We start from the raw sequence: 15,301 nt of genomic DNA, 5'->3' as shown, positions 1-15,301 counted from the left end.
AAAGTATAAAAAGAACACACAACACAAGGAGCTATCCTTTTGGATTAGCTATTCCCAGCGTGTTCCTTGTAAATCAGCTTGGTAAGGCTAATATTAACTTCTTATTGATACTAATATTGTTTTTGCTATATTTTGAAGCCTTGACTTAAGATAAATTTCAATGTATCATGTGTATGAATTCTAACAATCCTATGATCCCAGAGATGCTCACCAAGGACCATAGGATTGCTCTTAGTGGATCATTCCTGAGGTAGAATATCAGAGGGGAATTTTTGTAGAGTTTATACTTCAGAGGAGTCTTGAAAACAGGGCTCAGTCTAATTTTGATAAATCCAGGTAACCTGCTAATAAATCTAAATTGTATTTCAAATCCTTTAACATTGCACTAGCTATATAGACCACCCACCAAGCCACGATGGGCTAGGGTGATCATGGAAACCAGGTCAGCATTTCTCATTAAAAGCTTAATCCCTGTGTGTTTTATGAAGCTTAGCTGCCTTCCACCACAGGATATGCTTGCTTGCCTGCCTGCAGGGAATTGCTAATTAGGCAAAGAAGAAAGTCAACCATAATGAAAATGAAGCTGTGATCTGCACTTTTATTAGTCTAAGAGTGGGTATTTGTTCGGCATCCAAGCTTAAGATCTGTCCCCTAAGCTTTGGCAGCTTGGTGTATAGAAACACACACTGCACTGGGATGAGGTCAGTGAAGGAAGTGCTTGGCCTGTACTTACAGGCAGCATTGATTCAAGTTTAGATATAGGCTGAGATCCAATAGACTGAGTAGGAGCACCTTGCCCACACTCTTCTGAAAGCAGTTCCTGCTCTGACAAGCCATCCTTTAGGATGCTTCAGGGATGGCCTCCAATGCACCACCCTGTTAAGGAGTAGCTGCTTTACAGCATTTCACTTAGTGGGCAAGCCTATTTATTATTACATTTATAGTCCACCTTATTTCCTCTTTCAAGGAACTCAAAGTGGCTTACGTGGCCTTCTTCCTCCCCATTTGTATCCTCACAAAAGCCTGTGAGGTAGATTAGGTTGAGAGTCAAGTGATCTTCACGGTCGAGTCGGGACTAGAACTTGGATCTTTCAAGTCCATTCCTGCACTCTACCACTACACCATACTGGCTCATTTCTTTCCCTTCTTGCAGACAAATGCCTTGATAAAGTCAACAGGGAAGTCCAGAAAGTAGGTGTAGTATATGCATGCTCATTAGAGATTCCATGTTCACAAGAAATTGGGGGATTGGACTTGAGGCAATTGTGTACAGATATCCAAGAACTAGGAGCAGAAATTCCGGTATTCACATCTTAAAAGCAAGTTACAGATAGATACATTTGTCTATTATTTGCCCTTCATAAGGAAGCCATGTCTCCTTACCACAATTTAAAAGCCAATTTAAAAGCTGAACTTCCCAATGACACGTACATCAGGTAAATGTTAAGTTAAGAAAAGCCACAGGTTCTACTGTGGCTTCACTCCTCACGTAATTTTATCCAGACTCTCATGTGTTTCTCTTATTTCCAACCAATGCTTAAGGTTTCCCATTTGACTAAGATCATGGAACCTGAAATCAAAGGGCTCTGCAGGGAGCAAACATTCAGATGAAGAGGTGGGGAAAATGTTTAATTCCCTAAAATACCCACCAGAAGCGGTTTCTTCACTAAAAAAAAAGAAATCACCTGTTAAAGCATGGTGAGAATATGCCTCTGCTATTTACAACAGACTCAGACAGACTTAAAGCACTTATTTTATTCATTTATAAATACTGTTGTGTTTACAAGCATCATAGATGTGAATATTATTCCCAAACTTTCAAACATATAATACTTAGAATACTATATAACAATCAGGAAAACAAAAATCATTCATCTCAGAGTTTGAAAGGCCACTCAAAAAGTTGCATAAAAATACATTCTTTTCCATCACTCACAGGCTAGTCTTTTATCCAAGTACTGTATTTACAAAGATCTGTAAAACTCTCCTTAAAACAGGTAAGTACAGAATACTTGCACATGGGAAGTTAGCGAGCCAACAGCAGAACACCACCATCGCTTTTCCAGGAGTTAGCATTTGCAGAGAGGACCTGTTATATTAGACTCCTCAACAGCACAAGCTAAAGAGGGGTAGGGTGGGGGAAGCACAACAGATCTCGTGGCAAGGGCTTTGGCCCTGCTGTTGCTCAAGAGGTTTTAGCGAGAACACCCTGAAAGTTACATTCACCAAGGGTCCAAGTTGCCCCAGGAAAGGACAGGATATTTGTCAGGGGAAAGACACTGGCCCTGGGAGCTGGGTTGATTTCACCTGCGAGCTGCTATGGAGTGATCTTGGTAGAAAAACCCACAAAAAGCCACAACCCCCTTTCTTGGAACATGCTGCCTCTAGCCGAATCACGCAAAAAGATTTCAAACATGAAGGTGATCCAAACACAAATAATTCAATAAAAAGTCTCTAGGGTGGGTGGGTTTGAAAACTTGAAATTAATGTGTAGTCGCCTTTTGAAAGAGGCCCCTACTTTGCATTCTTAATATCTCTAAAGGGAGGTCTACATCCACCAAGTGCTGGGCTTCAAATTCAGGAGCTGCCCTGCTCATCAGGTGGGCTAATAAGGCAGTGGACCAAGTAGAATGGCGAAAACAAAGATAAAAGCATGCTGAAAAGGAACCTACACCAAAACCAGTAGCAAAAATACAGAAGGGCAATATAAAAGCTGCAGCAATGTGAGTGCAAAGTGAGGAATGGAGATGCCTGTCAACTGACTCACTTGCGGGAAGTCCTACAAAAATATCACTTTCAAGTACTAATAAACACCCAACTACAGGATTCAGACAATCTTCCAGACATGTACTGACATCTTTCCAATTCTGAAAAAATACCATAAGCCCCTGACATCTGGAGGGCAATCTGGCCCCAGATCCGAAATGACTCACCACCCCTGGGTTATGGTGTTAAGCAAACATGATACAACAGAAATCTTTTCAAGTGTATTTTTATTTCAGCACTGATTTCTTTTCATAGGGTTGGATCCAGACAATCATTCTTAGTCAATGGGGCTTAAGCTGATCACAACTAACTTAAATCACATCAATTTCAATGATCTATACTAAGTATGTCAAAGTCTGGACACAACCTATTGACAGCAAGTCCCAGGCCTTAGCTACCTTTCATCTACTGAATAGGTGGGAGCTGGGAGAGAAAGAGACTGAAGTCATAATGTATCAGGTATAAGTGGGGAAAAGGTCTACATTTTGCTCTCTGCCATTTACACTCACACATTAAGCTGACTAACCTGGGAATTCATTAGAGACCACTGTGGCACAATACATTTTAAGCTAAATGTTTCGCATTGTCTCATCAGTTCAGCCAGGAACAGACCTTCCCTTCCCTCAATGAAAAGCAAATGTTAAGTCTCTTCACTACTCAAGCACAGCCAGGGGGTTGCATATAACTTATTTCCAGTGATTTGATTTATTGGCAAATAGAATTTCACCTTACTCCATGGGAAAAAGAGTTTTAACTGAACATCCAAGACTGGGTTACATCTACAGGCCTTAAAAGAAAGGAAGTGCTATGGTATCAATAACTATGTTATCAGATTACAATAGGCTGGCTTCCAATAATCAAAATTAAGTCCATGTGGAGTGAAAAACATTAACCAATCTGAAATTAGCTTATTTGACAGAATGCAGTGCATTCATAAACTCTGCATTCCTGGAGGTAAGCTGCTCCCTGACTGGTTGAAACACACCTGGTCAGGTCTCTTGCTTCATCAGTTAATTCCCTCTGTTAAACAGTAAATCAATATGGATATGGAGAGCATATACTACCATACTGTACAACATCAATTGTCACTAAATACCGATGAAGTCAAGTCCACTTGCTCTTGCAGCTATATCTCTGCACCCCATCTGAAATGGTTTTCCATTCACTGTTAAGTTTTTTCTCATATAATAACAGTGGCTCATCCATCTTACTAAAATGCATCAGAGTCCCTCTTAACACAAGCCAAGCAACCACAAAACAATCTCACCAGACTTCACACTTATTTGCACTTGTTTCCTCAACTTAGTCCTTTTTGCACACCTCTAGTTTCATCAGAAACCTTGCTTTGACCAACAAGTTGTCCACCGAAAACCTTACCTTCATCATTGGCAAGTAATGAAACCCATGTCCTGTTTCTTTCCTACTCTAAGCTATGCTTCTTAAGTCAAAGAAGTTACATAGGAACTTCGACACAGATGTGGAAGAAGTTAAGACCATAGGCATGTAAGTACATCTTGTGATGTACATTTAGCTGTGAAAGCTTTTGCGAGTTAGAAAGTAGTAAGGCAGAACGGTCCATTTCCTATTTTAAAGGAAAACCTACCTGGGCCCACAAGCTTGAAAGCCCTGTTTCACATTGCAGAATAAACTTTCAATGTTTCATCCACATAATTTGAAATTTATGCAGAGAATGTCCTAGCAAACTGCACAATTATAACGTTATATAAAAGCCTTCCGAACTCTAAAATCTACCAATACGAAACAATCACCATTCATTAGTAGTAATATTTTCTCTCCAGATTTGCTTAAAAACAGGCATGAATCTGCTTATGAGCAGGTACTCATGAATTCTTCAGGAAAGTTTGCTCCATCTGTTAAAAATCATATCGATTAAGTCATTCACCAAGATATAAACAGGACTTTTGCCTATATATTCAACCCATTTGCTTAAGCCATGATTAAACCAAGAAGTTTCTAGTTAAGCATAGTTTCCTGATCAACGTGAATCAGTTTTGGAACAAGGCAGAAACTTAAACCAACTTCAATCTGTGACTTAAGATTATGTCTTGTTCTGAAGTTGATAACCATAGTTTTTCAGTTGAGTCGAAATTGGAAACTATAGTTAGCAATTTCCTAGTTTGATCATGCCATGTACGAAGGGGAGGTTTGAAAGGGCTACATACGTGGACAAAATGTTTATTGATATCTCAGCTTATTAAGCCAAGGTCTGACCACCTGAATCAGGCCAGTGTTTACTACAGTGCTGGGATAAAAATGGGGTTCAAGTGATTGATTCGGAGGCCTTGAGGTCTTCTTAAAGAAGACAAACTTAAATATTAAAATAAGAAAGTACTATCAGAATGCATACCTTGCTGCCCAGAATATCAAGATGCTGAACACCTTGCTGCTGCATTCATCTCAATGACCTTCATGAAATAATCTGATTTACCTTTTTTCCATAGTGCTACATTTTAGCCAGTGTTTTGCCTTGTCAACAATATTAATTTGTTCACACAATTTTCAGCTTAAACAGAATTCAAGTTTATGTATCAAATTCCAATGTTAAAAGTCTTGACTTTCTATGGCACCATTCTTCATGCTATATCAGCTATCATAATCTTTTGTCATTAAGGTTGTGTACATTAAAACTGTGAGTTTTGTTTAACCTGCTAGACTCCAGGGAAGAAGTGGCAATAGCAGAATGCAGGAATTACTACAAAGTGGATTATAAGCACTAGAGAGATCAGCACATACATTAGCCCCCTCTCTGAACAGTAGGAGATGCTTTATGATTCCACAGTAGGGAAAGCAATCCTCACCCACCCTACCCTGGTCCAGCCTAGGTCTGAAACAAATTGGACAGTAAGAGAAGTGTCAAAAGATACCAAACATATATATAAAAATGTGGATTTCAAAAAGCAATGAACAACAGTAAAGAATGTGGAATTGTATCAAATAATATTTTGATCCATCCTGAATCCTGACTATCTGATGTTCCAAAGAGGATACAGAATATCAGCAGCCCCCCTTCGGAAAAAAGGGGGAAAGGCAATGGTATGTGAAGAACTCAGGATCTACTTCCCTTTGCTCAAGGTTGGCAAGTAAAAATCTGTTCACCCTTCTATAATTTGAAACCTTTGTACAGAAGCAAGCACCTTAATTGGTTAACTCAGAAGTCATAATCATTGGTTCTTAACAGAATTCCATTTAGTTCTTCACAGCTGGTGGGAATGAAGGGAATACATACACATGGAAAGGGAAAAGCTAAAATATGAAGGAAAGCCACCCATGGAGTCAAACTTGGATCATGCATTTTGCCACACTAAGCAATGCTGAGAGAAATACCTGTATTGCTCATTTTACCTATTAATCTCATACCCCAAAGGTCCCTTTCTAACCAGTCAGGACTAACTAAAGCTAGAGCAAAGCTGCAGCTTCACAAAATTGTTACCATGCTTTGGAAGAAAAAGAACACAATGAAAACAGAGACCAAGCCCATTGGCAAGGTGTCATAATATTGGCAAGAAACCTTCTTAATAGGTTCCGCAGATGAAATCTGGTTCTTTGTAGAGGAACACAGTGTCTGAAGCAGTTACATTCTGAGAATCCATAAAAGTTAATTCATTCGTTTCCAGTATGCACATAGCAGATTCTGTTGTTGATGTCCTCATTAGATGCTGACTCATCCATATTTTGCTACTGTATTAAGCATTATGCAGTACTTTTGTCAAGGCTTCCCACAAGATCAAGGGTCATCATCTTCCACTGGGATAAGCACATCTATTCATCAACCTTCCTTTGCTTTACAAATTGAGAATACTCTCATCTTCAATTGATTTTGCATCCATTTGAAAATGATCAGAAATATGACTTGTTTGCCCAGGTAGTTTGCAGGGCCTTTCATGCAATTTTGTCATTTCACAGAAAATTGAGTCGCCTTGCTAATAAAAAGTTATGTTCGTCTCTTGTGCAGAGAGATACCTGCATGAATATTTTATACAACTGGAAATTCAATAAGCAATCTTTGCTGGTTAGCTGTCTTGCCCCTAGACTTCTTGAAAGGTCAAGAGGAAAAAGTGATAGCCAAGAATGCAGAGGTTATAAGACCACATTATTACTAAACAGTACCAGAGAAGGCAACCATGGAAGGGAACAGCAGGAAGCATCTTGGTGTGAGTGTGCAAAAGTGAAGCAAAACAGAATGGGAAACCACTGATTGGCCCCCAAAATTAAATTAGATTTAAAATTTTACATTAAATAACCAGTCAACTACTGAGACATGTGGAGAACATGACTCTCCAAGCTAAGTAACCGTTGTCAGACTCCCAGAGAAATAAGTTACTGTGGTTTCCACAGGCTGCAGACTTCCAAATTCCAGAAGGGAGATTGACAAATCCTCAATGATAATTCCCAGTTTCACTCCCTATTCCTACTTCAAGACAGTATCTTAAGACACGTTGGGTCAATGTCATACAGTCACTTCTATATCATTTAGTACAGTAGATGCTTCTTTATGTCAGATTATGATGGACGGATATGGGACTTACAGCAGATAGGTTGGGCACCTATGACGGTGCCAACTCAGTCTTTGTCCCTCTGAATGAGTTATTTCAACATTCCAAAAATAATAACATGTGGTGGGGTATGCTGTGTTTGGGGCAGGATAAGCACTGTGCAATATGGGAATAGCCAGCAAGGTGCAAAGAGCTGTGTGTGTGGCCAACTGATCCATGTCTGAAATGCCAGCAGTTCTTTCAACTGGAAGATCAGAAGTAGGTGGCAAGGTTGGCAGTTTGTGCACAGGAATCTCCTCTTTATGCCCAGCCTATGCTCAATATACTACTTCGACAGTTTACTGATGACCCGGATAAGTGCTCCATTTTCATCTTTCAGCCGCTGATTGTCTGACTTCAGCTCTGTCAAAACCTGTTTAAAGACAAGATAATGCATCAAAACACATCAGTATTGATTGTCCCCAAATTCCTTTGCAGTCATGTTGGGGGGAGAAACACATTGCCACCCACATAGCAGCAATCTGGTATTCATACAAAATTATTTTCGCTTTGAAGCAGCCAAGCCATGCCAATAAGGAAACATATGCTGTATATTTGCCATACTCAGCCCACATGGAATTAACCTTTCAATGCTCACATATACAGAGTAGCACCTACTCAATTGAGTAAGGTAGGTTACACTTTACACTCATTAACATGTAAATATACCTGCGAGTACTATTAGGCATGAGTAAATTTTGGAGAACAATTGTAATCTAGTACAACATGAAAAGCTTACTACCCTGGACAATAGTACTTGCACTCTTTTGCTTTCCTTCAATTTAGGAAATGCACTTTGTTACATTCTGCTTTAAAACACATGAATAAATCCCATGCAAGAGAGATTGTTCACTTCTAAAACTTGAAGGCAAATTGTATAGTGCTAGAAAACTTATGGTAGATGTACACACCACACTTATCATATGTAGTGTCACGATTATGAACCAATAGTCAGGTTAGATAGGATTTCTGTTATGTCTTATGTGTATTTATTAGTATAACTTTCAACACATGACATTTTGTTCAAGAACCTGATATTGCTGTGTAAATTATTCAAATCCATCCTTAAAATGCACCAAAGAAACATCTATGTGCCCCACGCCCCGAAGTCTAAAAAGTGGGAGTTTATGTGGATGGATTTGCTTTTGAAAGTGTTGTTTGATAATATCTTGCCAATAGTTTCTCCCATCGATAGCAGGTTCCCAATGCATTGTGTGTTCAGCAAAGAGAGATTAAAGTGGTAGTGGGTTATTCAAGCAACACTCAAATTTGCATATTCGGTTTCCACAAAGAGAAGACAAGGCTCTGTCAAGGTGGATGCAGTGATATCAGAGATTCATGGTTTCACCATGAGTTGCACACCAATGTGTGACCAGAAACAGGCACAGGATGAGTCCTGCAACAATAGTCAGAAACTTTCTAAATGCTTCAATTAACACTGAAAAAGAGTACAGCCATTCTTTTAGTTTTAAAATAGTTAAGTGGGATAGAGAGGTGAGATTATTAAGGAAATGTAAGATTGTAAAATCAAGCTGTTTTATGAGTCCAATGGCATTCTTTAGTAATTTCTTGGAAACACATGGGTCCAAACAGAAGAGCTGACTGGTCAAATTAACACAGCTCCTGTAATTCTAAGCAGTGGACAAGAAAAGGAAAGATGGTTTAAGAATGGCACACAATACATCTGGAGCTTGTTTCCCCAAAACATTTATGCAAATTCACTAGTTGATTTCCCTTTCAATGAATTCTCATTAAACAAAAACAATGAAAACATATTTATTGGGGGATGAATTATCCATAATAGTGCTTCCATTAATACCTAGAGGTGCACTGTTCTTCACAGTGCAAAGATATATGCCAGGGAAATGTAGTTAACACCATTGCGAGCTAGAAGACAAGGCATTTGAATGATGTATCTCTGCAAAGCTACTAAAGTCATTTGTTTAGCATCAGCAAAGAAATGTGGTCCCTTAGTGTCCTCTTAGCCAAATTAACTGCAACATAAGGCAGGGAGTGAGGGAAACAAATCAAAGGAACTACACCTTCACTGGAGTGTTGCTTCAGTGAATCAAGTCCTTAAAAATATGATACTTTGGAGCATTGGATTACAACTGTTAAATTTACTAAGCATAACATACCTCGGTAAAAGGCACCAACCACATAAAGCAAACACTATGTGTTAACTAACAACCTTTGGGAAGGGTCAAAACATCAGAAAATAGGTTAATGCTTCATTAAAATTGTCCATGCATCTTCAAATCTTTCATCATGTGAGGAAGTACTCCTGGTTCCTTAAATGTTCATTAGGGAGACCAAAAACATCTAATGCAACCTTAAGCACAGGCACATTAGGAAGCTGCCATATACTGAGTCAGACCATTGGTCCATCTAGCCCAGTACTGTCAACACTGACTGGCAGCAGCTCTCCAGGTTTTCAGGCAGGATTCATTCCTAGTCCTACCTGGAGATGCCAGGAATTAAATCTGGGAGCTTTTGCATGCAGAGCATGTACTCTACCACACTGAACTATGCCACTCTCGGCTACTATATCCCTTAAATATTTATATATTAATATTTATTTATGATATTCTTTGGAAGATATTGAGTAGACCTTTATCTAATTTAGTGTGCAGGAAGTTATCACCAACTGCTAGCCCAAAGAATGCTAACTGGAGCCTGCTGCAATAATATGTAAAATCATCATTAAGATAATGCACAAATTTATCCAGTTTTAGACCAATCTACAACAGGGTATCCTCAGCTCTTGACACTCATATCCTCGAGGAAGCTGTCTAGTCCTTTTACTTAAAAAACAAAATGAAACAGCTGTACTAATGCTTATAATTAAGTTTGCTGATGCAGGTCATAGGCTAATGATAAATTTTAAGAAAAAGATGGCATTCATTTGGTTTGAATTATCTGTGGAATCTTTAATTTGTTACCATCAAAATTTAGTATTGGGGCTAAATAGTTAAAAAAAACACCACATTTCATGCATTTTATAGATATCTATAAAACTAAGTCGCTTAGTTGAGACTTCCCTAACCTATCAATGCAAATAGCTAGTCTCTTAATATTTCCATGAATTTGCTTAGCAATGCAATTGAGCTTGATTGATGATTAGGTCAGGAGCTTGGATGGCATATTTTATGATATAAACACTGGCGTGAAAAAGAGTATACTATATTATAGCGGTATAAGAATTTCATATTTTAAGATTTTACAACACTTGATTGAGAAAGCCATCATGATAACCTCTTACTGTTTTGTATAACCAATTTGCTCCTATATATCAAATTTGCATCTATCTATGAAAACAATTCAGCTATTGCCCCTCACACACATACATGATGGCTTGGATCTTTATAGTTAGTTTCTCTCAGCAGCTCACAAAACACAGCTAGAATACAATCAACCTCTGCACTGAATTCAGCAACAAGACTGTGGTTTTTTAAGACAGTTGAACTGCATCACTAGTAACTCATACCAGATATGCCATAAAATCAATCAATAAGTACTCATCCCATATGACTCAATTCTGGTCACTTACATACTTTTAGGTAATAGTAATGATATCCTCTGATGTTCAGAACTGCATTATTCTTGTAATCCCTTTTTAACACTTACAACGACAAGAGAGCTGAATTTCTGCATATTTGTTCTACCTCTTTCATTCACCCCTTTTCCAATAAAATCTTAAAAAACTCTGAATAAAGTCATCATTAGGCTGGAGATCATTCTCTGATACAGAACCCATATGGGGAAAATGCATACCTGAAGAGAAGTGACTGCATAAATCAAGAACTGTACCTCCAAGACTGTACCTTGTAGGAATTAGAAACGTAAAGTTTATAACCGATAGCATGTGAATAGGAAGCTACTTGCTTACTGCTACTTGAGTGTCACACGTCTTATCTGACAGTGTTAGGAAGGACGTAGAAAGGGTAGTGGACAGCTTGGACAGACAATAAGAGCAAAGACCTGCCTGAAAGAGTGGAAGGAGAGGTGAGATCAACTGGAGGGGGAGATGCTATAGCTCTTCTGATTCTGGGGGCTCAGCGGACTGCGAAAGCCTGGCTACAACCCGGGTCAAAGCCCTGTTTTCGGCCAGCAGCTGCTCATTCATCTGCCTCAAAGTGTGAATCTGTTTGAGCTGGTGAAGGTTCTGCAAAGTGAGACATGGAGGAGACAGACAAAAGACAAAACAGAGAATATAAAACAGCACAGAAACGTGAATTCAATCAGCAAGCAAGAAAAAGAGAGAGCAGCAATGAGAGGTGGAGAGCAGTGGAAGCACGGAAGAAGCTGGACAACACAGGAAGCATTAGAAAGACTGGAAGGAAACCAGAGGCGCCGTTCGTTCTCTTAAGGCTGGAACCTACTCAAATTTCAAATGTAATGATGAAAACTATCATTATGAAGTGAAACATTATTGTTCTCTTGTGGAATGTGTTAAAACTTCATTATGCCTAAACTTCAGTGGCCCTGTTCAGAAGGCACCTTAAACCTTGTCTTTAACCATGGTGGTTAAGCCAGAAAGCTGGGTCATGTTCAGAAGACACCTTAAACCATGGCTTTAATGATGGTGAATAAGGCAAAAAGCCTTATTCACTGTGGTTAAAGTCGTGGTTTAAGGTGTCTTCTGAACATGGCTCGGCTTTCTGGCTTAACCACCATGGTTAAAGACATGGTTTAAGGTGTTTTCTGAACAGGGCCATTACGTGTTAAACTTTATTATGTGGTGCTATGTACAGGATTGGCACATCAGGGCAATCCTGTACATAGCACCACATCCCTTTCCAATTTGACAGATGACTAACGCTGGGCTGAAGAAAACAGACAGAGTGGTTAGATATCCATGTAAATCTCTTCATATGTCTGACATCTTGGCGAAAGCGACATTTGTATATATAGTAAATGGGGATATTGTAGCAGCTGAAGTAGACTGCTTTAAAAGGTGCACACCTAATAACCTCACTGTTCTGCATTCTACAACACGCAGTAGCATTTGCAGTGGAAAGGTAAATTATGTCTGCCGAGGAGGTTAGCGATGATCTGAAGTCTTCCATAGTTACACAGCCTCTTTCAGCATGAGGGCTGAATTCCATTCTAGAGCATTCGGGGGCTGGATTACAGTGGTGGGCAGGACCAAAGGCAAAAGGGGTGGGATCAAAACATAAAACCAGCATATTTTAGCTTAAAGCTCTTACTGCCATTAACTAAAGCTTCGGAGAGGGGAAAGAACTGCACAAAAGTCAGGAACCCACCAAACAATCGGTGCCTGGGGGAAAGGGGTGGAGCCTGGGGAGGTGGGCGTAGCCATCTGGGAAACCCCAAGGGACCCCACTGGGAACTCGGGTGGATCAGATGTGGCCCCCAGCCTGAGGTTCAGCACCCCTGCTGTAAACGTACTAGTGCTTTATGCTGCTTTTAGCTCAGTCAGCAGTTCACACATGAAACCCCATTTATATTCTAACTTTAAAAGCACAAAACATCCCTCTAAATATAAACACATACTGATTCATGTATGTGCATATGGATATAATACACAACCAGAAAATGGTTGGCATGCCTTGTTTTAAGTGGTTCAAACCATTTTAGGACATGTAAGAGTACCAGGGCACTTTTAGCAAATAAGTATACAGACACTTAATGCAACACAATGGGCAAGATATAACTGAGGATAAACTTTCTAGGGAATATTTAGCTGGAATAATCTAAATAATGGAAGAATAATCTTGGAAGCACTGACTGTAGTTATAATCTATTAGAAATTCTATCACTGAACAATTGAGCCTTTAGCCCTAAAATACAAAACATTATGTTCTTGTGATAACAACTTGCAAGAAAGACAAATATGAATCCAACAGAAGAGGTGTTGCTTCCTGGGGTGATGGTGGTCAGAACAACCTATAATTTCTTACAGAAGCAACTGACTTCCAAAACAGAAAAAAAAATATTTGTAAAATTGTGTTCTGTTCAAGCCTTCTCTTCTTCATTGTTTTTGCAGATTCAAACGTATTGACTAAATCCAGGCTCCAGATAAAAAAACCACAACCCTCTATAATATTCTAGCTAAACCTATTTATGGATACAGCTTACTTAGTTGTGAGCTATGAGCTTGCTTTTTTTTAAAAAAAAAAAAAAAGCAGAGAATACTAAGCCCATGTAACTGATAAACAAATCTAGTAAAAGTGCACAACACGAATAAGAGAGGGTAGTGAATTTCAGGCTATTTGTGAACACTTTGGGGCCAATATCCCTGTTCCTTCTCCTTATCCTATCTATGTATGCTTGATTGTGAAGAGGAACTAATAAGCTGATATGCCTGGCTTGCGCTGCATTAATTTAGGTGTTCAGTAGCTCATGATAATTATGCTCCATAAGAGTGGGCATCCAAAAGGCCAGCAGATCCAGACAAGAATACTGGGTGCTCCATCACAGGTTTAACTACGGAAAATAACCGATAACATCCCACTTGTCAATAATTTAAAAGGCTTAATTGCTGAACATTCCAGCTGATTCAGTTTATATAGCTGAGCGGTGTCTCTGCTAAGCCAAGAGGCACCATGATCAAGCAGTCCTGGGAGCCTAGCAGCACGGCCTGAGTTAAGTGTCAAGCTCAGCTTTCCCTGCCTTCTTAAAAGTGAGCCGCTGACAGCAACCGGGGCGGGGGCGGCGGGGAGTTGCTGCACAGAAGGACAAAAATGTGCATTCAGAAGGAAGTTTCTGGAGAAGAAATAAGTCAAAATGCAACAAAAGCACAGGAAAGATTGAGGTTGGGGGCATGCATATTTGCTTTGCTAACTCAAGGTGCCTTTGCCTATAAAAAGAAGCTACAGACAGATAAGGTATATGATGCATGAAATGGAGGTCATTCAAGAGAAGCAGACATGCGGAAAATGGCCTGCATTATTCTCACTCACTCTCTCTTTCACACACTCACTTACTTGACAGACAACTAAAGGATACTGTATTTATTTTAAAAAATCTATTTCAACAGGGAAATGATAAATAATATCTACCAAGGATTTTCATGATTTCACCACCTTGCATATATTAGTACTGGTGATTTAAAAATACTGCCATAGAAATGGTTTCCAAAGCTATATACTTTATGTTCGTAGTTACTGTATATTAGTTACACATATTACAGCAGCACTGCTCTTCTTCCACTCCGATACAAGTGATGTTTTAAAAGCAATTTTTGCTAGTCACACTATTCTTCACAACAAAGAAGAGCTGTAGGTATCTTGTGTAGCTGAATTCTGTGTTCTCCTCATTCTAATGCTGCAGCTTTCAACAAGATAGTGCTGAGTTTGTTCCTTTGCATTCCTATTTTAATTCTTTAGCAGGTCACATATAAATAATTACATTTTAACATGAGAGACAATGGTGCATTGCTGGTCCAGATGATGCAGCTCCTCCTCCCCTGCAACTGGACTATAATTTCAGCTATTGGAATTTCTTTCTTTCTTTTAAAGAGATAAACTGAGATCTAAATGGAGCTTGACTTCAAAGAATGATCATACTCAGTAAAACATCTGAAACTTTTTAAAAGGGCACTAGGAAATTAGAACCATCCCCAGCGAGACGGGAAACGGCTTTCATCACTACCATGGTTGCAGGGGCTTCAACAGCTCCTGTCCTTGAAGCAGAAACAGTTCTTGGTTTTGAGAGCAATAAGCACCAGGGGGCGAACAAAAAGAAGAACAAAGACACATTCTGGGAACAGGAACATTTGCGTTATCGGATAAACCAAAACAGTACTGCAAAGTCAGCTTAATATTTTCAGTTCACAAGGGCAGTACAATATTTTGCCTCTGCATTAACCTGAAATTGTAATAGCGGGAAAATAGTTCATCAAAGCAGTTGTGCAGAAAGAGAAACAGCAAACCAAAGGGCAAATTATTGCTCCAATCAAATATGAAGCAGTATTTCTAGAGATTTCAAAAGGACTGAAAGTCCAATGGGGTAGCAAG

General features: G+C 39.2%; 1 protein-coding gene across 12 annotated transcripts in view; it reads right to left on the bottom strand.

Moving 5' to 3' along the window:
• Positions 1-1,735: 1,735 nt before the first annotated feature.
• Positions 1,736-15,301, bottom strand: part of PPP1R12B (protein phosphatase 1 regulatory subunit 12B) — a 139,691-nt gene continuing 126,125 nt past the window's right edge. For 4 of the 12 annotated variants that reach the window (XM_063143914.1, XM_063143923.1, XM_063143972.1 and 1 more), the window contains one exon: positions 1,736-7,692. In XM_063143914.1, the coding sequence (XP_062999984.1) occupies positions 7,606-7,692 (87 nt within the window). In that variant the 3' untranslated portion in view covers positions 1,736-7,605. The other 8 variants (XM_063143888.1, XM_063143906.1, XM_063143954.1 and 5 more) reach the window with 5 other exon arrangements.

This window comes from Elgaria multicarinata, chromosome 1 (assembly GCF_023053635.1).
Source record: "Elgaria multicarinata webbii isolate HBS135686 ecotype San Diego chromosome 1, rElgMul1.1.pri, whole genome shotgun sequence".
Lineage (NCBI taxonomy): Eukaryota > Metazoa > Chordata > Lepidosauria > Squamata > Anguidae > Elgaria > Elgaria multicarinata.
The sequence above is the reverse complement of the archived record's forward strand: the minus strand, read 5'-3'. Positions and strand labels throughout refer to the sequence as shown.